The sequence below is a fragment of the Vipera berus genome (genome assembly GCF_964194415.1).
Source record: "Vipera berus genome assembly, chromosome: 7".
Lineage (NCBI taxonomy): Eukaryota > Metazoa > Chordata > Lepidosauria > Squamata > Viperidae > Vipera > Vipera berus.
The window spans coordinates 75,760,842-75,787,892 of NC_138209.1; the positions used below are offsets into that span (position 1 = coordinate 75,760,842).

Here is a 27,051-nt window from a genome sequence, read left to right on the forward strand (position 1 = left end):
AGGAGAGAGAGAAAAGAGAAAGATAGACAGAGATACACACACACAGAGAGAGAGAGAGAGAGAGAGAGAGAGAGAGAGAGAGAGAGAGAGAGAGAGAAAAGAGATAGACAGAGAGATACACACACACACACACACAGAGAGAGAGAGAGAGAGAGAGAGAGAGAGAGAGAGAGAGAGAGAGAGAGGTATTATCAAGGAAATAGCAACAACAGTCACCATCACCTATCACTGGGAATCACTGAATTGAATAACAGAATAACCGAGTTGGAAGGAACCTTGGAGGTCATCTAGTCCAACCCCCTGCTCAGGCAGGAAACCCTATACCACTTCAGACAAACGGTTGTCCAACCTCTTCTTAAAAACTTCCAGTGTTGGAGCACCCAGAACTTCTGGAGGCAGGTTATTCCACTTGGAAAGTTTTTTTTTTTAATGTTGTTTCACCATTCTTGTTTGTCTATAGCATCCTTTTAAGTTTCCTCTCTTAATCTTAATCTGTGTAATGGGCACAGCACAATGGCCTAGTTGTGTATTGTATCATACTCTTGCGTGCCATGAACGTATGAGGAATGGCAAGCATGCAACTAAATAAGACACTCACACGGCCTCATTAATCTTGCACAAGGAGATTATGTGGAAAAGCTGCTAGCTTTTAGCCCTGCAGCCTTGTGATGGTTACACAAACCTCTATGCACTTCAGTATCTTTTCTACGCCTGTCTCTTTGGCTAAACCTTTCTTATTACGAATAAGGAAAAAAATGTTATTATTACGAATGGGCTGGTTTTTTTTCCTTTCCTTTGCTTTTCTTTAAAGGAAAATATTATTTCCCTACTGGTTTTAACTCATTGTATGTGTTGCATTTTCAATTGCTTCGTACCATGTAAGCTTTGCAGTAATGGAGGTAAAGGCAGGGCTTTTTTCCTCATAGAACGCTCAGAATGGAGTTCCGGCACCTTTTTTGGATGGAACCTTGTAGGGTAGGCAAGGCGTATGACGTGTGAGTTCCGGCACCTTTTTCTTTTACAAAAAAAGCACTGGGTAAAGGTAAAGGTTCCCCCGCACATGCGTGTTAGTCATTTCCAACTCATAGGGGCTGGTGCTCATCTCCGTTTCAAAGCCGAAGAGCCAGCGCTTGTCCGAGGACGTCTCCGTGGTCATGTGGCCGGCATGACTAGACGCCAAAGGCGCATGGAACGCTGTTACCTTCCCACCGTCGTTGTCCCTATTTTTCTACTTGCATTTTTTACGTGCTTTCGGACTGCTAGGTTGGCAGAAGCTGGGACGAGTAACAGGCGCTCACTCTGCTAGTCGGCACTCGGGATTCGACCCGCCAAACTGCCGATCATTTAATCTACAAAGCTCAGCCTCCTAACCCACTGAGCCACCGCGTCCCTGCCGTAATGGAGAGCACTATGCAAATAGACAATCCACAAGTACAGAGAGACAAGGGCGTTTGAGATTATCAGGTTTATTTCATTTAGCTTTTCAGCTTACTGTTTGTTATTAGACACAGCTGTTGTTGTCTTTCTCTCTCCTCTGCTAGATTAAAGGGCAGTAAATTGAGGAAAGAGAGAGGGTGTCAACTCACCTTGTCCCAGATCTAAAGGCAATTAATAAAGATGATTAAGGGAACCTCACTGCAAGATCTGCATTTAATGATGGGCCTATTATACTTGGCACATGGGATGCCAGCTAGAGACATTGTCCCTTGATTGCTCGAGATGGACTTTGTAATACTGATGTTTCATTAGGAGAAAAAAAATATATATCAAGGTCACCAGGGAGTAGAACAAACATCTTTCCCATCTCATGAAATTAATTTATCTCTTACCTAACATAAGATACTTAAGCTCTCTTCACAAGCTCGGCTGACGGCAAGTTTTAGATGATTTTGCAATTTTGGCCAGTGTGATCTTACCCAATAAACAGTTCGAATAAGTAAGATAGATCTGTCCCCCCCCCCCAACCCTCTGCCCAGATCAGGGGTGTCCAACTGTGGCAACATTAAGACCCGTGGACTTCAACTCCCAGAATTCTCCACGCATGGCTGGCTGGCCTGAGGAATTCTGGGAGTTGAAGTCCACAGGTCTTAAATTTGCCAAGGTTGGACACCCCTGGGTTAGACGAGTACTTGTGTTTGAGGGGGCTCGATCTCAACATTCTGGGCCCTGAAACCTTGCCTCCTGAGATGAAAGCCAGTCAAAATGGTTTTTTAAAAATGAAAGCCAGTGAAGAAAATAAATAATAATAATAATACTGAGGAGGAGGATGGTGATGGTGATAATGATGAGGATGGAGGAGGAGGAGGAAGGCATGATAAGAATGAAGAATGGAGAAGAAGAAGAAGAAGAAGAAGAAGAAGAAGAAGAAGAAGAAGAAGAAGAAGAAGAAGAAGAAGAAGAAGAGGAGGAGGAGGAGGAGGAGGAGGAGGAGGAGGAGGAGGAGGAAGAAGAAGAGGAGGAGGAGGACGAGGAAGAAGAGGAGGAGGAGGACGAGGAAGAGGAAGAGGAGGAAGAAGAAGAAGAAGAAGAAGAAGAAGAAGAAGAGGAGGAGGAGGACGAGGAGGAGGAGGAGGAGGAGGAAGAAGAGGAGGAGGAGGAAGAGGAAGAGGAGGAGGAGGAAGAGGAAGAGGAAGAGGAGGAGAAGGAGGAGGAGGAGGAGGAAGAAGAAGAAGAAGAAGAAGAAGAAGAAGAAGAAGAAGAAGAAGAAGAAGAAGAACAGGAGGAAGAAGAAGAGGGGGAGGAGGAGGAAGAGGAGGAAGAAGAAAGAGTGAAGAAGAAATAATGAAGAATGAAGAAAAAATAAGAAGAAAGAAGAAAATAATACAAATGAAGAAGAAGAAATAAGAAGAAGAATAAGAAGAAGGATGAAAGAAGGAGAAGGAAGAATAAGAAGGAAGGAAGGAAGAGAAGGAAGAATAATAAGTATGAAGGAGGGAGGAAGGAAGGAAGGAAGGAGAAATACGTCGGCTAAATCTGTGCTTCAGGACATGGATGAAAAGACCCCACCGAAGCCCCTCTCCTCCCCTTTTAGGGGAGCCACACGGGGGTCCTTGGGTCCTCCTAAACAGGCCCCTACTACCCATCCTCCTGGGCAGAAAGAGAGAGAGAGAGAGAGAGAGCAAAGCAGGCGGGGGAAGCTTGCCTGGCAAGGTTCCGAGCGACAACGTAGCCAAGGAGACCGGTCTTCAGAGCCAGCTCGGCTCCCTACGAGGCCGCGACCCCACCGCTGGCAACGGGGATCTCCTGGTGGTCTCCTGTTCCCCCTCCAATTGCCTTTCCTCCCCCTCCCCTCGGTGGGCGGAGCAAGGCGAGACCGCCTCCTGGGCGTCAACCACCCGCCCCTCCCCGCGCGCGCGCGCGGAGCTCCTCCTCCTCCTCCCGAAGTGGCTGCTCTGATTCGTCGGAGTGGGAGGTTTCCGCCCACCGCTTGACTCCGCCTCCCGGGGCGGAGCCTACAGCCAGAGCCGGCAGTCGTGGCCTTCTTTCTTTCTTTCTTTCTTCCTTTTTTCTTTTTTTTCTTTTGCATCCTGATGGCGGAGGCGGCGGATCGCGCCCGGGCGGCGGCAGCCCAGTGGCTGCTCTGGGACAAGGTGAGAGCAGCTAGACGAGCCCGGGACGCCCCCCAATTCCAGATCCCCCTCCCCATCCCGCGGAGAGAGGGAGGAAGCCTGGGGGGGCTCCTTCGTTTCCCAGTACATTAGACTGGATTACTCCCGGCGGGTGGAGGGGAGGCTTTCTTGGTGGTCTCCTTTCCTTTGGCTAACGCGGCTCCCTTTACTCCCAGGCTAGCAAGGGGTGTGTGTGTGCGTGGCTGGGATCTATTGCAATCAGGCGCCCCCCCCTCCAAAAAAGGGAGGGGGAAAAATAGGGGTCAGGGTGTCCCCAATAGCTCCCGGTGGGTGGGTGGGAGGGGGAGAGATTTCTTGGTGGTCTCCTTTCCTTTGGCTAAGGCAGCTTCCTTTATTTCCAAGGCTAGCAAGGGGGTGCGTGGCTGGGATCTATTGCAACCAGGCGCTCCCCCCCTCCAAAAAAGGGAGGGGAAAAATAAGGGGTCGGGGTGTCCCCATAGCTCCCGGTGGGAGGGGGGGAGATTTCCTGGTGGTCTCCTTTCCTTTGGCTAAGGCAGCTTCCTTTATTCCAAGGCTAGCAAGGGGGTGCGTGGCTGGGATCTATTGCAACCAGGCGCTCCCCCCCTCCAAAAAAGGGAGGGGAGAAAAATAGGGGTCGGGGTGTCCCCAATAGCTCCCGGTGGGTGGGAGGGAGGGGGGGAGATTTCCTGGTGGTCTCCTTTCCTTTGGCTAAGGCAGCTTCCTTTATTCCAAGGCTAGCAAGGGCGTGCGTGGCTGGGATCTATTGCAACCAGGCGGCCCCCCCTCCAAAAAAGGGAGGGAAAAAAATAAGGGGTCGGGGTGTCCCCAATAGCTCCCGGTGGGTGGGGGGGAGATTTCCTGGTGGTCTCCTTTCCTTTGGCTAAGGCAGCTTCCTTTATTCCAAGGCTAGCAAGGGGGTGCGTGGCTGGGATCTATTGCAACCAGGCGCTCCCCCCCTCCAAAAAAGGGAGGGGAGAAAAATAGGGGTCGGGGTGTCCCCAATAGCTCCTGGTGGGAGGGAGGGGGGGGAGATTTCCTGGTGGTCTCCTTTCCTTTGGCTAAGGCAGCTTCCTTTATTCCAAGGCTAGCAAGGGCGTGCGTAACTGGGATCTATTGCAACCAGGCGCTCCCCCCCTCCAAAAAAGGGAGGGGAAAAAATAAGGGGTCGGGGTGTCCCTAATAGCTCCGGGTGGGTGGGAGGGAAGGGGGGAAGATTTCCTGGTGGTCTCCTTTCCTTTGGCTAAGGCAGCTTCCTTTATTCCAAGGCTAGAAAGGGGGTGTGTGTGCATGGCGGGGATCTGTTGCAACCAGGCGCCCCCTCCCCCCCAAAAAACAAGTAAAAAGAAAAACAGAGTTGGGGTGCCTTTCTCCCCCCCCCACCCCAAACTCTTAACCCTGGGATTCGTTTGAATGGCTTCGACGGGTTTGGACCTGGGTCCGGTTTCTGCTGCCGCAGAAGGAAAAAAAGAAGGAATGCAAACGGGCGGGGCTGGTTTGCCTGGATTTCCCCGCCGTGGCTTCCGATCCTGACATTTCCTGGTTTGCTCCTGCTGGAAAACGTCCCAGTTCGAGGCCGAAGCGGTTCGAGTCCTAAGGCCGGACCTAAGAGGGCCGTGAAGGCAGCGCCTGAGTACATAGGCAGTTCCAAGGAGGGTGGGCTTTGCCAAGCCAGGATATCCTGGTCTCTTTAAGTTCAGGATGTCCATGTGTCTGGGCAGCCCTCTGGGTGTTGCTCCAAGGGCTCCTCTTATAAGTGGTTACGAAAAGCCTTGATCCGTAGTCGCTCAGCTTCTGTTAGCAAATCACGATATTTTATTTTCTCCTCTTCAATTCGTGCATCACCTGGTATTGCCATATCAATGAACTAGACATCATCATGAGAGAGAGATTAGATAGATAGATGATAGATAGATAGATAGATAGATAGATAGATAGATAGATAGATAGATAGATAGATAGATAGATAGTAATAGAGAGGGAGAGAAAGAGAAATAGAGAAATAGTGATAGAGAAAGATAGATATAGAGAAATAGACAGAGATAGAGAGAGATAGAGAGATAGATATAGAGAAATATGGATAGAGAGAGATAGGGATATATCTCCTGCTCTCAAAATTGTACACATACCTAACACATATAGACATGCTAAATACATACATATGTATATACGTTATGATGATGATGGATGGATAGATAGATAGATAGATAGATAGATAGATAGATAGATAGATAGATATGGATACAGATGATAGAGATAGATAGATAGATAGATAGATAGATAGATAGATAGATAGATAGATAGATAGATAGATAGATAGATAGATAGATAGATAGATAGATAGATAGATAGATAGAAATAGATAGAGATAGATAGATAGATAGATAGATAGATAGATAGATAGATAGATAGATAGATAGATAGATAGATAGATAGATAAATAGATAGATATTGTCATTCTTTGCTGTGGGCACACTGGAACACATTAAAAATTTTGCCTGCTCTCAAAAGTGTACGCATGCCTAACGCATATAGACATGCTATATACATACATATGCATATGTTGTTGTTGTTGTTGTTATTATTTTGGCTGGAACCAGCCTGTTGTTCTTGCTTCGTTCCCACTGAATTCTCTGAGGCTTGTAACTTTTTGTCATTTTTTTGTAGTGGCTTCACCGGAAATTATGTCATTTCTCTGGCTCTTTATCCAAAGCTTGTCATTCAGTTTTTGTATAAAAGTAACTTCCAGGGGCAGGATGAAAATGGGGTGGGGGTGGGGTTTGAGGGGGGGGGGGAGAGTGAAGATAGAGAATTGCTGGAATGAGCCCACTTCCTCCGCAGGGCCACATCCTAGTTGTTCCGTGATGTAAGACGGTGGTTTGGTAAGACGATCTGGTGTGCAAATACGCAGCTTGGAGAGGGCCAGGAATTAGGGGAGCCAAGGCCCTCTTTATGGAAAGTAAGAGAGAAGGAAGTAGAGGAAAGTCCTCGTCTTGCGAACAGAACTGAGCCCGAACTTTCTGTCGCTAAGCGAGACATGCGTTAAGCGGGTTTTAAGCCCTATTTTATGATCTTCGCGAACCGCTGCAACTTGAGGACTACGTGCAGTTGAAAAATGCGCAGCGCTGATTAATTGGAGTGGAGTTGCCAGGATATCAAAAGCCTCGTGGAGGGCTGTCAGTTTCAATTTGGACGGTCACGTGTCGTAACTACCACGTGCTTGTGGAACACAGGGGGTTTCTTTAACCCGTTCATAAAATAAAATCCTGGAATGAATGGGACGCGGGATCCAACTTATGTTATTCATTCGTCGCCTCCTCCGTTGGGCTATCTTAGGACATAGTAGAGTTTGGCAGAATCCAGGAATGTCACATGAGTTTTGTTAGCTTTTTAAGACCCTACAAGGGCATTTTATGTCCATTTGGCTGTTGCAATTGAAGTAACCAGGCAAACAGAATAGCAGAGTTGAAAGGGACCTTAGAGGTCATCTAGTCCAACCCCCTGCTCAAGTCGGAGACCCCGTAACCCACTTCTGTTACGGATTCCCCTAAGCCCTAATCCTCAAGCTGTCCTTAATGCTTCTGCAAATGTCACATAAGTTTGATAAAGAAATTAAAAGGGCCTAAGCAGGGCGTTAAAATGCAAATAAATACCAAAAGCTATACAGGTAGCCCTCAACGATTTGTTTAGTGACTGTTCGAAGTTACAACGGCACTGAAAAATGTGACTTATGACCGCGTTTCACACTTACGACCGTCGCAGCCTCCCCCTGTGATCAAAATTCAGACGCTCGGCAACTGACTCGTATTTATGACGGTTGCAGCGTCCCGGGTTCACGTCGTCCCCTTTTACGACTATCTTAACAAAGTCCATGGGGAAGCCGGATTCATTTAACAACCATGTTACTAGCTTAACAACGGACTATCTGTGTATGTCTTTTTTTTTTTTTACAAAACTTCACGGTTTTCTTTTTTTTAGATTTTTGCCCACCCGAGTTGCGTTCCTCAAGACATTTTCGTAACGTGCATTTTTTTCCCCACATAATAAGGGACACGCTTTAAATATTTAGGCTGCGTCTAGTTTATTATACAAATATGTTTCGAATCCTCCAGTTGGGATCACTTTTCAAATAAATCTTGTTTTCTAAGCTTCCGGACAAATGAAATGTTTCGTTGTTGGGATCAAAGGCATGTCTACAAACGAGAATAAAACTTAAGTTAAGTAGACGGAGATCAGAAGATGCTAGAAACATAAACACTGAACAGCGACAATATCAAATTATGCAGAGAAGGGCTAAAAAAAAACGACCCAGCCTTTAAAGTCCTGAGCCATCAAATACCTGAAATTAGTCCTAAATCTCGCAGAGGGAGTCATTGATAAATCCTAACCACTGTCTGGTTAGAAAATAGGGATTAACGCTTCTTAGAAGTTAAAATGTTTACGAGCTAAAAATAGGCATTTCAGATTATACTATTTAAACCAGGGGTCTTCAAACCTGGCCGTTTTATGACTTGCGGACTTCAACTCCCAGAATTCCTCAGCCAGGCGCGCTGGCTGAGGAATTCTGGGAGTTGAAGTCCACAAGACATAAAAGGGCCAGGTTTGAAGACCCCCGGTTTAAACAGTTTACAAGCCTCAGCACAGACACACAGCTGTGTAATTGCAGTGTTTTTGAACGCCAATCCAGACTGTGAATAAATACAGGTAATCCCCAACTTACAACAGCTCATTTAGTAACCGTTCAGAGTTAAAACAGCGCTGGATAAAAGGGACTTTTATGACCATTTTTCACACTTTAAAGAGGCTCCCAGGATCTCCGTGGTCACATAATCAACATTCAGACACTTGGCAAAACGATTCGTAGTTATGACGGTTGCAGCGTCCCGGAGTCACGTGATTCTACTTTTCACGACTGTCTGACAAGCCAAGTCAATGGGATTTGCTTAACATCCATGTAGCCAACTGAACAGCTGTGGGGATTCACTTAGCAACCGCGGCAATAAAGGTCGTAAAACGGGGCAAGGCTCACTTGGAACGAATGTCTCACTGAGCAACGGAAATGTTGGACTTGGTTGTCGGGGACGATCTCCGTTAAAACATTAAGCAGAATGACAGAGTAACAGAGTGGCAAGGGACATCCAGAGGTCTTCTAGTCCAGCCCCCTGCTCAGGCAGGAGGACCCTGTATCGTTTCGGGCAAGTGGCTGCCCAGTCTCTTCTTGAAAGCCTCCAGTGATGGAGCACCCACAACTTCTGAAGGCAAGCCGTTCCACTGATGAATTGTCCTCGCTGTCAGGAAATTCCTCCTTTAACGCATTAAAATTAAAGATGTTCTTGCACAGATTTCTTTTTCTGCAAACTTGGAGAATCTGGAGCCCGTTTAAACCAAGAGCCGACAGTGACTGTCCAAATTCTGCCCTCCTTCTTCAGGTATCCCGTCTCAAAGCATACAGTGATGTTGTTATAGTAGTTGGAAACTGATCAGAGAGAGAAGCAACCTGGAATTAAGGAGAAACTTCCTGACAGTGAGGACAATCAACCAGTGGAACAGCTTTGCCTCCAGAAATCGTGGGCACTCCACCACTGGAGATTTTTAAGAAGAGACTAAACAGTCACTTATCTGAGATGGTATAGGTTCTCCTGCTCAAGCAGGGGGCTGGACTAGAAGACCTCCAAGGTCCCTTCCAGCTCCTACCCTACCCTACCCTATCCTATTCTATATTCCAATATCTATTCTGCTCTGCTCTATTCTATTCTGTTCTATTCTGTTCTCTGTTCTATTCTATTCTATCCTATCCTATCCTATTCTATTCTTAATTCCATTATTCTATTCTATTCTTACTTATTATTCTATTCTATTCTTATTTCTTATATAAATAATAATAATAATAATAATAATAATAATAATAATAATAATAATAATAATAATAATAATAATAATAATAATAATAATAATAAAAAGTTGGAAGGGACCTTGGAGGTCATCTAGTCCAACCCCCTGCTCAGGCAGGAAACCCTATGCCATTTCAGGCAAATGGCTGTCCAGTCTCTTCTTAAAAACCTCCAGTGTTGGAGCATTCACAGCTTCTGGAGGCAGGTTGTTCCACTGGTTAATTGTTCGTATTTCTTATTCTATTCTTTTGTATTCTATTCTTATTTCTTATTCTATTCTATTCTACTCTATTCTATTCTTATCATTCTATTCTATTCTATTCTTACTTATTATTCTATTCTATTCTATTCTTATTTCTTATTCTATTCTTTTGTATTCTATTCTTATATCTTACTCTATTCTAGTCTTCATTCCATTATTCTAGGCCCGCCTTAGGCATGAACCTGAGAACAGGAGGGGAGAACGCAGCGCAGCCTCAGTGACGCGATCCACCTGGACCTTTCTGGAACCAGAGGCAGCTTTGTTCAATGGATTAATCATCTATCAAAAGCTGATGCCACAAGCAGAATTGAATTTTAAAGGAGCCGTCTCTGCTATTCCGTCTACTGTCAGGACCCACCTCAATCCACATCTTAGGAAATAAGAACTCTTGGATGCAAGTTTAGTCCAAAAGGAAAATGTTTACTAGGATGGAATCGATTGTGGCAATACAAGACGGAATCTAACAAAGTTACATTTCAATCCTATATAAAGCATTCCCATTTCAGCCCCCTCCCCTCATCCATTTGGTCAGGCTCACATCATTTGCTTAGGTGTCAGGCCCTTCCGTGGGAAAGGGAACTCTCCTTGTGTTTATGGTTATTGCTTTCCTTTTCAGTTGTAAATGAAGATGCGATCCAGATCTGTCTCTCCCCCTCCCTCCCCCAGTTCAAACGTTTCCCTGTTGTTTGAAGATCGCCTTAAGTAACCATCCTCTCCCCCCCCCCCTCGGAGAGATGGCAGAATCCCCAGAATAAGCACAATGTTCTACCTATACATTTATGAAATGTGATTATAAATGGATTCTGACACAAAGCTTTTAGATGTCGCTCCATCAAAGTCCCTGTTAGCAAAGCAAATATGCAACATTCTGCACTCTTAAGCATGTAGCCCGAAGATTACAAAACCTAAAGTAAAGTTCAGTTGAATCGCTGGTCCGATAAAAGGCCAATTGTGCCGGTTGCGAAACAGGAATTGAATTTGGCAAGCTGGAACACGGGAACAAACATTGATCCCTATCGTTTAATCGAGGCAGTCAGGCCTAAGTAATAGATTACAAAATATTCTTCGCTTTGAATTAAATTAAAATAATTGCCATTTTGTAGACGAATGGTCTTAGGTTAACCGCCAGCCAAAACTTGGAAGAGCGTTTGCTTCCGGCACTGAATATCTTAAAAGAGGAAGGGAGAAACTTTGCAACCTATGAGCATGAATTTCAGCCTTATGTGGTTAGCCACGCTGTATATCACTGTTCATTCGACTGTTCTTTTCCGGTTGGCTGGGGAATTCTGGGAGTTGAAGTCCACACGCCTGAAAGTTGCCAAGTTTGAAAAATAAAGGGGGGGGGGGTTAGCCTGGGGCAGCGAGTTCAGATTTTGCCTGGGAAACTAAGCTAAATTGATGACTGCCTTTATAGGCCAACAGTAAGGGGGGGCAGGAAATGGCCTACAGTGTAAATAATCTTGAATATCAGCAGCAAGCGAAAGTAAATCAGTAGAACGAAGGAGCTGACCCTGCTGGTTTTTTGTTTTTTTTCTTCTGTCTGCTTCTACAAGAGCCAAAAGACAAGGTTTATGAGGTCCTCGGTGCTCTCTGAGCTTAGTGGTTTCCATGCAGACATTTCATTACCAACCTGTTGACGTTCCCTAGTTGGGTCATGAAACGTCTGCGAGGAAACCACCAAATTCAGAGAGCACTAAGGACCCCACAGTCCTTCTCCTTCTCTCCATTCCCTTCTAGCACTGATGATGTTCCTTAGCTGGGTCATGAAATGTCTGCAAGGAAACCACCCAGCTCAGAGAGCACCAAGGACCCCACAGTCGCTGTCCTCCTCCTCCTCCTCCTCCTCCTCCTCCTCCTCCTATCTCCATTCCCTTCTAGCACTGATGATGTTCCTTAGTTGGGTCATGAAATGTCTGCAAGGAAACCATCAAGCTCAGAGAGCAGCAAGGACACCACAGTTGTTCTACTACTACTACTACTACTACTACTACTACTACTACTACTACTACCTCCATTCCTTCTAGCACTGATGATGTTCCTTAGTTGGGTCATGAAATGTCTGCAAGGAAACCACCCAGCTCAGAGAGCACCAAGGACCCCACAGTCGCTGTCCTCCTCCTCCTCCTCCTCCTCCTCCTCCTCCTATCTCCATTCCCTTCTAGCACTGATGATGTTCCTTAGCTGGGTCATGAAATGTCTGCAAGGAAACCACCCAGCTCAGAGAGCACCAAGGACCCCACAGTCGCTGTCCTCCTCCTCCTCCTCCTCCTCCTCCTCCTCCTATCTCCATTCCCTTCTAGCACTGATGATGTTCCTTAGTTGGGTCATGAAATGTCTGCAAGGAAACCATCAAGCTCAGAGAGCAGCAAGGACACCACAGTTGTTCTACTACTACTACTACTACTACTACTACTACTACCTCCATTCCTTCTAGCACTGATGATGTTCCTTAGTTGGGTCATGAAATGTCTGCAAGGAAACCACCCAGCTCAGAGAGCACCAAGGACCCCACAGTCGCTGTCCTCCTCCTCCTCCTCCTCCTCCTCCTCCTCCCTCCATTCCCTTCTAGCACTGATGATGTTCCTTAGTTGGGTCATGAAATGTCTGCAAGGAAACCACCCAGCTCAGAGAGCAGCAAGGACACCACAGTTGTTCTACTACCACTACTACTACTACTACTACTACTACTACCTCCATTCCTTCTAGTACTGATGATGTTCCTTAGTTGGGTCATGAAATGTCTGCAAGGAAACCACCAAGCTCAGAGGACACCACAGTCCTCCTCCTGCTCCTCCTGCTCCTCCTCCTCCTCCTCCTCCTCCTCCTCCTCCTCTGATTATCTAGAGTTCTGGTCCAACAGGCTGTATTTTAAAAGCATGGATTCTTCCCTACTTAGCAGTGATTTGACTGCAGCCTCAGTAAATCCAAGTTCCAAAGCTTAGTTAAATTCTTTTAACGGTATGTTTAATAGGAAGGCCTGAAGTAAGTAACTTCAGTTCATTTACTGACCTCTCAAAGTTACCACGGCATCGAAAATAGCGCCTTGTGACCGTTTTTCGCACTTAAACGACCGTTGCAGCCTCCCCAGGGTCACGTGATCAAAATCCAGACACTTGGCAACTGACTCACATTTACGACGGTTGCCATGTCCCCGGGCTCACGTGATCCCCTTTTGCGACCTTCTGGCTTCCCCATGGAGAAGCCAGATTCGCTTAACGTCCGTGTTATTCATTTAACAACGGCAGCGATTAATCACTTGACAGGGGTGGCAGGAAAGGTGGTGAAACGGGGCAAAATGCCCTTCGCACGTGTCTCACTTAGGAACAGACATGTGGTCGTAAGTCGGGGACTCGCTGTGTGTACGCATTAGCCACATATATGTGTGTTTTTCTCTTGGTGTTGCAACGTGAAACATTTTCCTACAACTCGCCAGAGAGAACACGACTAAATTGTCTTATAATTGTCTTTATTTTGCAGAATCCTAAAACCGTGGAAATAGTGAAGCAGCTGATTGCCAAGGGAAACACGGAAGAATTATTAAAATGTTTTGGCTCCCGGATGGAATTTGGGACGGCGGGACTACGAGCGGCTATGGGAGCTGGAACCTCACAGATGAATGACCTGACTATTATTCAGACGTCACAGGTATCAGATTGAGCTCTGTCTGCTTAATTTATGCCTGTGGAGATTCTCCGTCCTCCAGGCCTTGGTTGTCCCAAAGGTGCCTTTTTTTTTTCCAAGAGGCAACTGGACTTTCTTGTTTTTCTTTGAAGACGTTTTGCTTCTCCTCCCAGAAGCTTCTTCAGCTCTGACTGAATGGTGGAGAAATGGAAGGATTTATACTCCTTGCAGACTGCTGGTCGTTTGCATCCTTTTAGAGAGTCGTTGAGGCCGCTTGCAGCTTTGTCTGTGTCCTCAGGGTCAGCTGAGTGGTGCAAATGGGTGTGGAGCCTTCTTGGAACTGCTGAAAGGACTTTGTTGTGGAGGGTCAATGGTGAGGATAGTGAGGATGCAGATAAACCTCTGAGTGGCCTCAACAACTCTCTAAAAGAATGCAAATGACCAGCTTTCTATTATCTTAGCCTATTCTATTCTGTTCTGTTCTGTTCTGTTCTGTTCTATTCTATTCTATTCTATTTTCCATTCCATTCCATTCATTTTATTTAATTCTATTCCTATCCTATCCTATCCTATTCTTATTCCATTCCATTCATTTTATATAATTCTATTCCTATTTATTCTATTCTATTCTATTCTATTCTATTCTATTCTATTCTATTCTATTCTATTCTATTCTATTCTATTCTATTCTATTCTATTCTATTCTTCATTCCATTATTCTATTCTATTCTATTCCATTCCATTCCATTCATTTTATATAATTCTATTCCTATTCCATTCCATTCCATTATTTATTTTTATTTATTCTATTCTAATTCTATTCCTATTCTATTCCATTCCATTCCATTATTTAATTCTATTCTATTCCATTCCATTCCATTCTATTCTATTCTATTCTATTCTATTGTATTCTATTCTATTCTATTCTCCTTCCAATTGGCCGTCTAGGGAAGGTGTGCCGAAAATAAGACAGCTTAATAAAACTGCCAAACCCGTCTGTTTTGTTCTGTTTGTAGGGATTTTGTAGGTATCTCCAAAAGAACGTCAGGCACCTGAAACAAAGAGGCGTGGTGATAGGCTACGACGCCCGAGCCCATCCATCAACTGGTGGTAGCAGCAAAAGGTACTTGTCACAATTCTTATACATACACCTTAGTTCAGTGCAGGCAGTCTTTATTCCTCATTGAAAATAGCCCGTCTATTATCCTAAAAGCAATTCTAGATAGGTAAGTACGGGTTCCATAAAGAGAAGTCATGAGTGGGAAGTAACAGGAAGAGTCGTGGTGGTGCGGTGGCTAGAATGCAGTACGGCAGGCGGACTCTGCCCACTGCCAAGAGTTCGATCCTGACCGGCTCAAGGTTGACTCAAGCCTTCCATCCTTCCGAGGTCGGAAAAATAAGGACCCAGATTGTTGGGGGCAATAGGCTGACTCTGTAAACCGCGCAGAGAGGGCTGTCAATCCCTGTGAAGCAGTATGTAAGTCTCAGTGCTATTGCTCTAGAGATCAAGAGAATCAGGTTGGTGTAGTGATTCAGGCGTTGGGTTAGAAACTGGGAACCTGGGAGTTCTAGTCCCGCCTTAGGCATGAAAGCCAGCTGGATGACTTGGACCAGTCACCAGGAGATGGTGACTTAGTCCCGCCTTAGGCATGAAAGCCAGCTGAGTGACGTTGGGCCAGTCACCAGGAGATGGTGAATTCTAGTTCTTCCTTAGCCATGAAAGCCAGCTGGGTGACTTTGGGTCAATCACTGGGAGAGAATGAGTTCTAGTCCTGCCTTAGGCCTGAAAACCAGCAGGGTGACTTTGGGCCAATCACCGGGAGAGAGAGAGAGTTCTAGTCCCGCCTTAGCCGTGAAAGCCAGCTGGGTGACTTTGGATCAATCACCAGGAGATGGTGAGTTCTAGTCCCGCCTTACCCATGAAAGCTAGCTGGGTGTCTTTAGCCCAATCACCAGGAGATGGGGAGTTCTAGTCTGGACTTAGGTCTGAAAACCAGCAGCGTGACTTTGGACCAGTCACTCTCACACACACAAAGTAGCCGTTGTGGGGAAAATAGGAGGAGGAAATTGTGTTGGATATGTCCGGGGGGCCCCTCCCCTTGAGTTATTTGTAAAAAAAATAATAAAGGGTGGGATACAAATAGATAAAGGGGGAAAGGAGCGGAAGCCTTAGTGTTATGAACCATAACTTTTAACAGCAACATGCTTTTTCCAGGATACTGTTCTGTATGCTTATAAGTGGGGAATATATTGATTTATTCCTAAATGTGTGTTCGCGAGCCAACTAAATACATTCATTCATTAGAGCCGATTTATTTTCTTTATTGGTTAAATTTTTATGCCAGCCTACAAAGCGACTCCGGGCGGTTTAGGTTATATAAAACATAAAATGTTTCTTTGGGGTAAACGTCAAAGAAAAAAGTGGCTCCGGTGGGGGGGTGTCAACTAAACCCAGCAGCAAGGTCACGTTTATTGTGAGAATTCAAGTTTGACTGGTTTTCCTTTTATTTTTTTTAACTCTCCTCTCTGGCTAACAGGTTTGCAAGACTCGCCGCCACCACGTTCCTCAGCCAGAATATTCCCGTCTACCTTTTCTCCCAGATCACACCTACTCCTTTTGTGGTAGGTTTTTCCGTTGTCGTTTTTGTCGCTCACGTGTGCCTCCGACGAAAGTCAGGTAGAATTGCTTTAGCGGTATAATAATAATAATAATAATAATAATAATAATAATAATAATAATAATAATAATAATAATAATAATAATAATATTATTTTTATACCGCCCTTCTCCCGAAGGACTCAGGGCGGTGAACAGGGCAAGAATAAAAAATACAAAGTTACAAAAGTTAAAAAAGAATTAAATATATGCCCACTAAAAACAGTAAATACAAATATTAAAATAACAATAAAAAAACCCCACCCATCCCCCATCAGGCCAGGCCGGCTTGTTCAAATAAGAATGTCTTTAGATCGCGACGGAAGGAGCGAAGATCGGGTGCCATCCGGAGCTCAACCGGTAACTGATTCCATATCCCAAAAACTCCGGCATTTTGGGTGACCTTACAACATAAAATAGCCCATGAAATCGTAAATATATGGTTACTTCTTTTTCTTTTTTTCTTTTTATAACAAATTTTATTAGTTTTCCAATTTAACATCCAAATATTTAGAAAGCATCATGGTGACTGGGTAATCAAAAGTTCAACAGCAGAGTACGTATCTCAGGTTACCTCATCAAAAAATCCTTCTCAATTTCCCTCAACATTTGATATGACATGCTTAAACTAGTAAATTTCTAACAATAAGATGCTCAGTTAAAACATTTATCAGTCTGTTTTTAGTTATACATATCCAATTTTTACCTAATTTCTAGTTTTGATTATAGTATTCAAGTTTAGCCTCTAACATCCATAATAGCATCCATAGCCCAAATTTCTCATATTTCACTACACAAAAATGATAACATCTAGAATACACATAATACCTATATCAGTAAGTTCCACTTTTATTTCATAACCGTTTTCTATTTCTCACCCTGATAATCACACCTTACTGATACAATAACCTAGATTTGTCAATCTGTTTTTACTTTTGCCCCAGAAGGGCCACAAAATGGGGCAAAACTCACTTAAGAAACGTCTTGCTTAGCAATAAAAAGTTTGTGGCCGTACGTTGAGGACTACCTGTATAAGAAGTAAGGTTACTTCTTATACAGGTAGTCCTCAACGTACGGCCACAAACTTTCTGTTGCTAAGCAAGACGTTTCTTAAGTGAGTTTTGCCCCGTTTTGCGGCCTTCCTGGCCCCCGTTAAGCGAATCGGTGCAGGCGTTAAGTTTGCCCCACGGTTGTTAAGTGAATCCGCCTTCCCCATTGGCTTTGATTGTCAGAAGGCCACAAAAGGGAGTCATGGGACCGCCCGGGGATGCTGCAACCGGCAGAAGTACATGCCAGTTGCACAGCGGCCGAATTTTGATCATGTGACCCCGGAGATGCTGCAACGCTCGTAAGTGTGAAAAAAAAATAGTCAGTCCCTTTTTTCCGGTGATGTCGTAACTTCAAACGGTCCTTCAATTAACTGTTGTAAGTCGAGGACTCCCTGTGCAATTTGAAAAAGCGTTGACCTCTAATGAATTTAAGCCGTTGTGGAGACTTGACGGGTTCTTACGTTTCTTCCCTCCGCTTGTTCAAAGTTGTTCAAAGTTGCTGCTTCGTACCGAGGTGGGTAACACTGGAAGACACACAAACACACACACACACACACACACACAGCCTGTGTCTTCTCATTTTGGGAAGGCAGGTAGACTTCCAGTGGAGTGAAGATGTCAGCAGAAGGAGTGGAGGTGAAATTTGTCCCAAAGCTGCTTTTTTCAAGAGGCAACTGGACTTTCTTGTTTTTCCTTTGAAGGCATTTTGCTTCCCATCCCAGAAGCTTCTTCAGCTTCTGACTGAATGGTGGGGAATGGGAGGATTTATACTCCTTGCAGACAGCTGGTCCTTTGCCTTCTTTTAGAGCAGACATGTCAAACACAAGGCCCGGGGGCCAGATCCGGCCCGCGAAGTGGTTTCATGCGGCCCCCGAAGCCATCCTGGAAAGAGTGAGGGAACGGCCCCCACTGCCTTGGCCCTGGCCCAGAGACCCTCCTTCTGCCAGAGACCCTCAGATCTGTCCCACTCCTGCCCAGGCCCCCATAGGCACCCTTGATGCGAACGATGGAGAGCTGGCCACGCCCACCCAGTAGACCATATGCACTCTAGCCACGCCCACCCAGTAGGCCACGCCCACCCAGGCCATACCCACCCGGCCCCCTGAGGGCAACCGCAATGCTGATGCGGCCCTCAATGAAATTGAGTTTGACACCCCTGTTTTAGAGAGTCGTTGAGGCCATTTGAGGCCTTCTTCCTCTTCCTCTCCCTTTCTCTTATCCTTCACCTCCTCTTCCTTTTTCTTTCCCCCTCCTTTCTTTCTTTCTCTTCCTCTCTCTCTTATCCTTCTCCTTCTTTCCCTCCCATCTTCCTCCTCCTCTTCTTTCCCTTTTTATCCTTCTTCCAAAGGTGCTTTTCCACGAGGCAACAGGACTTGCTTATTTTTCTTCGAAGGCATTTCGATCCTCATCCCAGAAGCTTCTTCCTCTCTGACTGGGATGGTGGGGAACGGAAGGATTTATACTCCTTCTAGACAGCTGATCATTTGCATACTTTTAGAGAGGCGCTGAGACCCCTTGGAGGCTTACCTGCGTCCTCAGGGTCACCTGAGTGGTGCAAATGGGTGTGGAGCCTTCTTGGCTGCAGGATGTTTTTTCTGCCCCGAGGCCCCTTCCTTGGAGACAGGCGCAGGCGGTTGGGGATGTGTCTGTGTTGCCTGAATCTCAAACTGAAGCGCAAATGGTTCCTGTGGTCTGCCATGTTTTCTGGAAATCCGTTCATCCTCCCGCACCATTCAAAGAGTGTTTATCCCAAAGCGCAAAGTTAAATGTCGATGGGGATTCTCAGTCATCCAGATCCTGGTTGTCCCAAAGGTGCTTTTTCAGTGAAAGAAACACAGGGAAGAAGACACCCCACAGAAAGCACAACTCTACAACACGGTCGCCTCAGCAGTCCCAAGAAGGCTCCACACACCCATTTGCACCCCTCAGTTGACCCTGAGGACACAGATAAACCTCCAAGGGGCCTCAACGACTCTCTAAAAGAAGGCCAATGACCAGCTGTCTGCAAGGAGTATAAGTCCTCCCGTTCCCCACCCTCCAGTCAGAAGCTGAAGAAGCTTCTGGGGTGAGAAGCGAAAGGTCTTCAAAGGAAAAACAAGAAAGTCCAGTTGCCTCGTGAAAAAGCGCCTTTGGAGGAAGGATAAAAGGGAAAGAAGAAGAGGAGGCGGAAGATGGGAGGGAAAGAAGGAGGATAAGAGAGAGAGAGAAAGAAGGAGAGAGACAGAAAGAAAGGAGGAGGAGGGGGAAGGAAAAAGGAAGAGGTGAAGGATAAGAGAAAGGGAGAGGAAGAGGAAGAGGTAGAAAAAGAAGGAAGAGGCCTTTTCAAATGGCCTCAATGGCTCTCTAAAAGGAGGCCAAGGACCAGCTCTCTGCAAGGAGTATAAATCTTTCCATTTCCCCACCATCCAGTCAGAGCTGAAGAAGCTTCTGGGACGAGAAGCGAAACCTCTTCAAAGAAAAACAAGAAAAGTCCAATTGCCTCCTGAAAAAAGCACCTTTGGGGCAACCAGGACCTGGATGACAGAGAATCCCCATAGACATCAGCCTACTTTCTTCCTAATATTTTTCTTCCGATTTTCTCCAGCCATATACAGTGAACCACCTCAAACTTGCCGCTGGAATTATGGTGACTGCATCTCATAATCCCAAGCAAGATAATGGATATAAGGTATTGTTACCTTGCTTACTTTCCCTAGCAGAATTGTCTTGGGGCGGATTGAGGCATTAGTGGTTACAGTGGCAGGCTAGAAACCAGGCGACGGTGAGTTCTAGTCCCACCTTAGACACAAAAGGCTGACTGGGTGATTTTGGGGCCAATCAACAGGAGATGGTGAGTTCTAGTCCTGCCTTACGCATGAAAACCGATTGAGTGACTTTGGGCCAGTCACCAGGAGGTGGTGAGTTCTAGTCCTGCCTTAGGCATGAAAGCCATCTGGGGGGCTTTGGGCCAATCACCAGGAGACAGTGAGTTCTAGTCCTGCCTTAGGCTTGAAAGCCAGGTGGCCCAACCCAGCTCAGAGTTGTGCAGTGCTGTGTGGTGTGGAAAATAGGAGGAGGAAGGGGTAGTAGATACGTTCAAGCGTTGAGTTATTAATAAGGAGTAGAGGCGGTATGTAAGTAAATGAAAGAGATAGATAGATAGATAGATAGATAGATAGATAGATAGATAGATAGATAGATAGATAGATAGATAGATAGATAGATAGATAGATGGATGATAGTTAGATACATAGATAGATACATAGATAGATACATAGATAGATACATAGATAGATACATAGATACATAGATAGAAGATAGATATGTTAGAAGATATGACAGAAGATAGATGATAGATACATAGATGATAGATATGATGGAAGATAGAGGATAGATAGATAGAGGATAGATGCTAGATACATATGATAGAAGATAGATATAGAAGTTACATTATAGATCATAGATAGATATGATAGAAGATAGATATGATAGAAGACAGAGGATAGATAGATGGTAGATATGATAGATATGATAGAAGATAGATATAGAAGATAGATATAGAAGATAGATTAGATATGATAGAAGATAGATATGATGGAAGATCGATAGATATGATAGATCATAGATTGATAGATATGATAGAAGATAGATCATGGATATATAGATTGATAGATATATAGATAGATATGATAGAAGATAGATAGATAGATAGATAGATAGATAGATAGATAGATAGATAGATAGATAGATAGTCTTTTAGTTAATTCCAGGGATATTAGGGCGAATTTAAATAACATAGCTCAAGCCGAAACGTCTGCTAATAACGATTAAAAAATAAATCTGCTGATATCTCGCTGCGGCCTTCAGGTCTATTGGGAAAACGGCTCCCAGATCATCGGTCCGCACGACAGAGGAATTGCCGATGCCATTAATGAGAACCTGGAGCCCTGGCCTCAAGCTTGGGAGGACAGCCTTGTTGACCAGAGCCCATTTCTCCACAAAACGTTTGCGACGGTTAACCAGCATTACTTCAAAGATATACAGAGGCACTGTTGCCACAGGTGAGTGGGCTTTCTTTAATTCCATTTAGGGGGCCGCCCACCTCAAGAAATGACCCTGGGCGGAGAACAGAAATGAAAAACAGAACAAAAACATTACACAATTTAAAATTGTACCATAGCCCAAATCGCTAACGCAGATAGCGCTCGACTTACGGTCGCAGTTGGGCCCCAAATTTCGTGTGACTGAGGGAGACCTTTGTTAACTGAGCTTTGCCCCATTTTGCGAACTTCCTTGCCCAGGTTGTTAAGTGAATCACTGCAGGTGTTAAATTAGTAACACTGTTCTTAAAGGAATCTGGCTTTCCTCCCCTTGACTTTGCTTGTCAGAAGGTCGCAAAAGGGGATCACACAATCCCCCCGGGGCGCTGCGACCGTCATAAATACGAGTCAGTGGCCAAGCATCCGAATTTTGATCACGTGACCATGGGGGGGGGAGAGACCGCTGCAACGGTCGTTAAGTGTGAAAAAAACGGTCGTACGTCACTTTTTTTCAGCGCCTCTGTCATTTCAAACGGTCGCTAAATGAACTGAGCAGTTTGCAAGCGTCGTTCCAAAATCCCCCTCCATTTTTTTTTTAAATTTTTTTTCCGTTCCTCGCGGCAGAGAATCTGCCCCCAGCTGAATGCCGTTCATGTTACTCGATTTTAGGGATATAAACAAGGAGACCAAGTTGAAATTCGTTCACACCTCCGTGCACGGCGTGGGCCACGAGTTTGTGCAGTCAGCCTTCAAGGCTTTTGACTTCAGCCCTCCGATTGCTGTGCCAGAACAGAAGGACCCCGATCCGGAATTTCCAACCGTCAAATACCCAAATCCAGAGGAAGGGAAAGGTGTCCTGGTTGGTAAAAAAAAAAAAAAAAGATTACTTAGTACATTTTCTTCCATCTTCATTCGTCTCCTGTCCCTTCGTTCCTTTGCAACTAAAGCTTAGTTCTGTCTCCGGTTTTTTTTTAAAAAAAAAATTCTCGCGGACACGCGTAAATCTCTTAAAAGGCTAGTCCATTTCTTTTGCTTCTTCCGGCTTCTAAATTCCCAGCAATTTTGAGGAGTTTTCAAAACGTGACTCCTTCGTCTTTTTTTTTTCTTTCACGTTGGGCCGTTAAACGAGATCGCGCTTCCGAAAAGATTTGCGCTTTTTTTTCTTCTTCTTGCGACTTTGGCATTGCGATTCAGATCTTTGCGATAAATCGTCAGGGGATCTCTTGGACAGCTCGTCGCGGTCAGCTCGCCGCAGGACGAGTTGAAACACTAACATCAAAGCAACGGTGGGACAGAATCGTTAAAGAAAGGATGGGAAAGAAATGTGAACGGCAAACGTTCAAGGGATTTTTAAGTCACTTTTCAATAGTTGAATTGTGGAATTGTCCCGCGCCGAGTCGGCCGTGGCGAAATGGCTGTGGCGAATTGTCCCGTCCTGACTGTCAGTGCTTCTTATGGCGGACGTTGAAAATTTGTTTGTTGGTTTCCTTTTTTTGAGGTATAATTTGCGCCGGCCTCTTTGCCGTTTTCTCCTTACAGACTCTCTCTTTTGCTCTGGCTGACAAAGAAGGCGCTCGAATTATTTTAGCCAACGATCCGGATGCCGATCGTCTTGCTGTGGCAGAGAAACAAGGAAGGTTAGTTAGTTTGGTTTTTTTATTAAAGAGTTTTACAAAAACAAAGTTTTACAATATATCCCCAAATCCCTCCCACCCCAAACCCACCCACTTTCCCCCCCCCACTTCCCAGAGCTAAATACAGGATTATAGTTACAATAATCATATTCTAAATAAAAATTATGCATAATATACAATTAACCAAATTCATAATGTGCTTTAACTCCCCTTTAACATAACTACAAACAACGTACCAATAACAATGTCCCACTAAAATCTACTCATAAGCTAAATGGAACTTTTTAGTCCCATATTTGTTCTGAATATAATTTATCCATCTCCTCCAAACTGAAATATATCTTTCCTGTGAATGATCTTTCAAGTAAGCAGAAATCTTAGACATTTCTGCAAGATTCGAAACTTTAAACACCCATTCTTCTATAGTGGGCAAACTATCCTTCTTCCAATATTGTCCCACCAGTAACCGTGCTGCTGTTATCAGCACGGTTAGTTTGTTGACTACCAAACTTAATTTTCCTGGGTTTGGGAGGAATACCCTGGAGGTATTAAATAGATTTTATTGTTTTTTAAGAAAAGTATATTTTTTTTCTTAACTATCCAAATGCTCTTTCGTTAGAGCCCGTGTTCGCTCGAATTGAATATAGGTATGGTAAATTGAGGTGGTGAACAACGTATAAAAACAAATTGGCGACAGATGAATCTAGATTTAAATCTATAAATCTAATACAGATAGTCCTTGAGTTATGGCCAAAATTGAGCCCAAAATTTCTGCTGCTAAGCGAGACGTTTGTTAAGGGAGTTTTGTCCCGTTTCACCCCGTTTCTCGCTACACGTTGTGAAGTGAATCACTGGAGCTGTTAAAGTTAGTAACACGGTTGTTAAGTGAATCTGGCTTTCCCGTGGACTTGGCTTGTCAGAAGATCCCAAAAGGGGATCCGTGATCCCCCTAGGGACACTGCGACCATCGTAGTTACGAGTCAGTTGCCAAGTAGCCGAATTTTGATCATGTGACAGTGGGGATGCAGCAACGGACGCAAGTGTGAAAATCGGTTATAAGTCACTTTTTCCGTGCCGTCCTAACTTCAAACATTCACTTAATGAATGATTGTAAGTCGAGGATTGCATGTAAAGAAAAATAAAATTAGTGTAGAATCAGAATTAGGGCACAGTTAGTCCTCGGCGTACGACCACAATCCAGCCCAAAATAAATATACGAGTCAGTTGTCAAGCGTCCGAATTTTGATTACATGACCGAGGGAAGGCAGCAATGGGTTGTAAGCACTGGTGGGATTCAATTAGGTCAGGGGTCTTCAAACTTGGCCCTTTTATGACTTGTGAACTTCCAACTCCCAGAATTCCTCAGCCAGGCAAACTGGCAGAGGAATTCTGGGAGTTGAAGTCCACAAATCATAAAAGGGCCAAGTTTGAAGACCCCTGAATTAGGTGAACAACCAGTTCTCTGTGTGGATACCACATCCGGAAGTCCGTTCTGGGCCTGGGCAACAATAAATTAACTACCGGTTCTGCCAAAGTGGTGCGAACCAGCTGAATCCCCACCGCCGGTCATAAGTGTGAAAAACTTCAGTGCCGTCGTAAATTCAAACGATCATTTAACGAAAGATTTTGCAAGTCGGGGAGTAAGAAAAATCAAATCAGCGTAGAATTAGAATTAGTGCGATTGTAGCTCCCGTTCCAGTTTTGCTGAGCTATTTAAGTCGCCACGTTCCTGTCTCTTAAAATATTGAAACTTCTCTCCTCTCCGCAGCGGAGAATGGAAAGTGTTTTCCGGCAACGAATCCGGAGCTCTTTTAGGATGGTGGCTGTTCACGTGCTGGAAAAATCAAAATCAGACTCCGGAGGCCCTCAAAGACATCTATATGTTATCCAGCACCGTCTCCTCCAAAATATTGCGAGCAATTGCTCTGAAGGAAGGTTTCCAATTTGAGGTGAGGGTCACGTTCTTTTCAGCTTCCCTTTTCGGGTGGATCCTCGACCTACGATCACAACTGACCGCCAAAATTCCTCGGAACCTTTGTTTAAGTTTAACGGGCTTTCTTGCCTCCGTTATTGAGTTCTTAAGTTACTGGCATGTTGCTAAGCGAATTGGATTTCCCCCTTGACTTGGCCTGTCAGAAGGACGCACGAGGGGATCGCGGGACACCGCAACCGTCGTAAATAGGAGTCGGTTGCCAAGCCTCCGAATTTTAGTCCCGTGACAGCGGAGATGCAATGGTTGTTAAGTGTGAACGGTGGTCATATGTCAGGGTTTTCAGTGCCGTTGTAACTTTGAACGGCCGCTGAATGAACTGTTTGAAGCTGACAATTACTGTAATAATATTGCTGCACGCACTGATGTCACTCAACCACGTATTTCTGATGTCCCTTAGAAGCTAATAAATGTGTCTTTGAAAGAAATTTCCCTTCTGTTCTCATGTATTTTTTCACTGAACTTTGACCAATACAGGAAACACTAACAGGATTTAAGTGGATGGGAAACCGGGCCAAGCAGCTGATAGACCAAGGGAAAAATGTCTTATTCGCTTTCGAAGAAGCCATCGGTAAGATGCTTATTATTAAATAGTCAAGGAACATAGCTATATTTTCATCATCATCAACGTTCTAACCATGGTCTATCCCAGGGGTAGACAACCTTGGCTCTTTTATGATTCGTGGGCTTCAACTCCCAGAATTCCTGAGCCAGCATGGCTCAGCATGGAAACCTCTCCCTTTCCCCTCAGCATGGCTGGCTCAGGAATTCTGGGAGTTGGAGTCCACAAGTCTTAAAGCTGCCAAGTTCGAAGATCCCTGATATACAACATATGTATAGACCAGGGGTAGACAACCTTGGCTTTTTTATGACTCGTGGACTTCAACTTCCAGAATTCCTGAGCCAGCATGGCTCAGCATGGAAACCTCTCCCTTTCCCCTCAGCATGGCTGGCTCAGGAATTCTGGGAGTTGAAGTCCACGAGTCATAAAGGAGCCATAGTTCCCCCATGCTGGCTCAGGAATTGTGGGATGCAAGAAGAATGCATCTTTGGGATAACTTTCCGTGGCTCTTTGCACCCCTCATAGCTTTTGTATCGCTTGTGAGGTTGGTGTCCCATGTTTCACCGACATATGTTAGGTAAAGGTTCCCCTGCACATGCGTGCTAGTCGTTTCCGACTCTAGGGGCCGGTGCTCATCTCCATTTCAAAGCTGAAGAGCCAGCGCTTGTCTGAGGACGTCTCCGTGGTCATGTGGCTGGCATGACTAGATGCCAAAGGCGCACGGAACGCTGTTACCTTCCCACCATAGTGGTGCCTATTTTTCTACTTGCATTTTTACGTGCTTTCGAACTGCTAGGTTGGCAGAAGCTGGGACGAGTAACAGGCGCTCACTCTGCTACGTGGCACTCGGGATTCGACCCGCCAAACTGCCGACCTTCTGATCGACAAGCTCAGCGTCCTAACCCACTGAGCCACCGCGTCCCTTTTCGACATATGTTGGAGCATATGATTAAAAGCTTTTCTCTTCAGGCATAAGGGGAGGTGGTTCTTGAGAGATTAAATACATATTTATATAAGGATATATTAAAGATGCATTAAAATAGTAATATTAGGATAATTTGTGTACTCTTGTCCTTATGTCTGTGGAGTTTCTCAGTCATCCAAGTCATGGCTGTCCCAAAGGTGCTTGCTTGCTTGCTTGCTTGCTTGCTTGCTTGCTTGCTTGCTTGCTTGCTTGCTTGCTTATTTATTTATTTATTTATTTATTTATTTATTTATTTATTTATTTAATTATTTAATCCCATTTATATCCCGCCCTTCTCCGAAGACTCAGGGCGGCTTACAATCTAAGCACAAATCAATGTGCTTTTTCACGAGGCAACTGGTCTTTTCTTGTTTTTCTTTGAAGACGTTTTGCTTCTCATCCCAGAAGCTTCTTCGGCTCTGACTTCCTTCCAGATGAGAAGCGAAACGTCTTCCAAGAAAAACAAGAAAGTCCGGTTGCCTCGTGAAGAAGCACCTTTGGGATAACTCTTGTCCTTATCTGCAAAATAATAATAATAATATAAGGTTGCTCTCTCGTTCTTACTAGCCGTCAGAAGTACCTTGTTGGTTGCATATTGTGTGAAACATCGCTTTATTTCAATAAAGGGTGAAAGGAAAAGTTTTCTCACCTTTACTTTTAAAAGATGTCTTTTAATACTGCACTACAGGCAGTCCCTAGGTTAAACATATCAACTTTCTAGGGTCCTTGGTGCTCTCCGGGCTGGGTTGTTTTCTTGCAGACGTTTCGTGACCCAATTAGGTAACATCATCAGTGCTTAGAAGGGGATGGAGTTTG

At 44.8% G+C, this 27,051-nt stretch overlaps 1 protein-coding gene across 1 annotated transcript; it reads left to right on the forward strand.

Moving 5' to 3' along the window:
* Positions 1-3,113: 3,113 nt before the first annotated feature.
* PGM2 (phosphoglucomutase 2) lies at positions 3,114-25,303 on the forward strand (the record flags this gene model as incomplete). Its single annotated transcript, XM_081332553.1, has 10 exons — positions 3,114-3,590; positions 13,218-13,385; positions 14,378-14,484; positions 15,899-15,983; positions 19,651-19,734; positions 20,913-21,106; positions 21,755-21,944; positions 22,625-22,722; positions 24,488-24,668; positions 25,187-25,303. Exons 1-10 carry the CDS (start codon positions 3,531-3,533, stop codon positions 25,301-25,303), a joined length of 1,284 nt encoding a protein of 427 aa, XP_081188679.1. The 5' UTR covers positions 3,114-3,530.
* Positions 25,304-27,051: the final 1,748 nt, after the last annotated feature.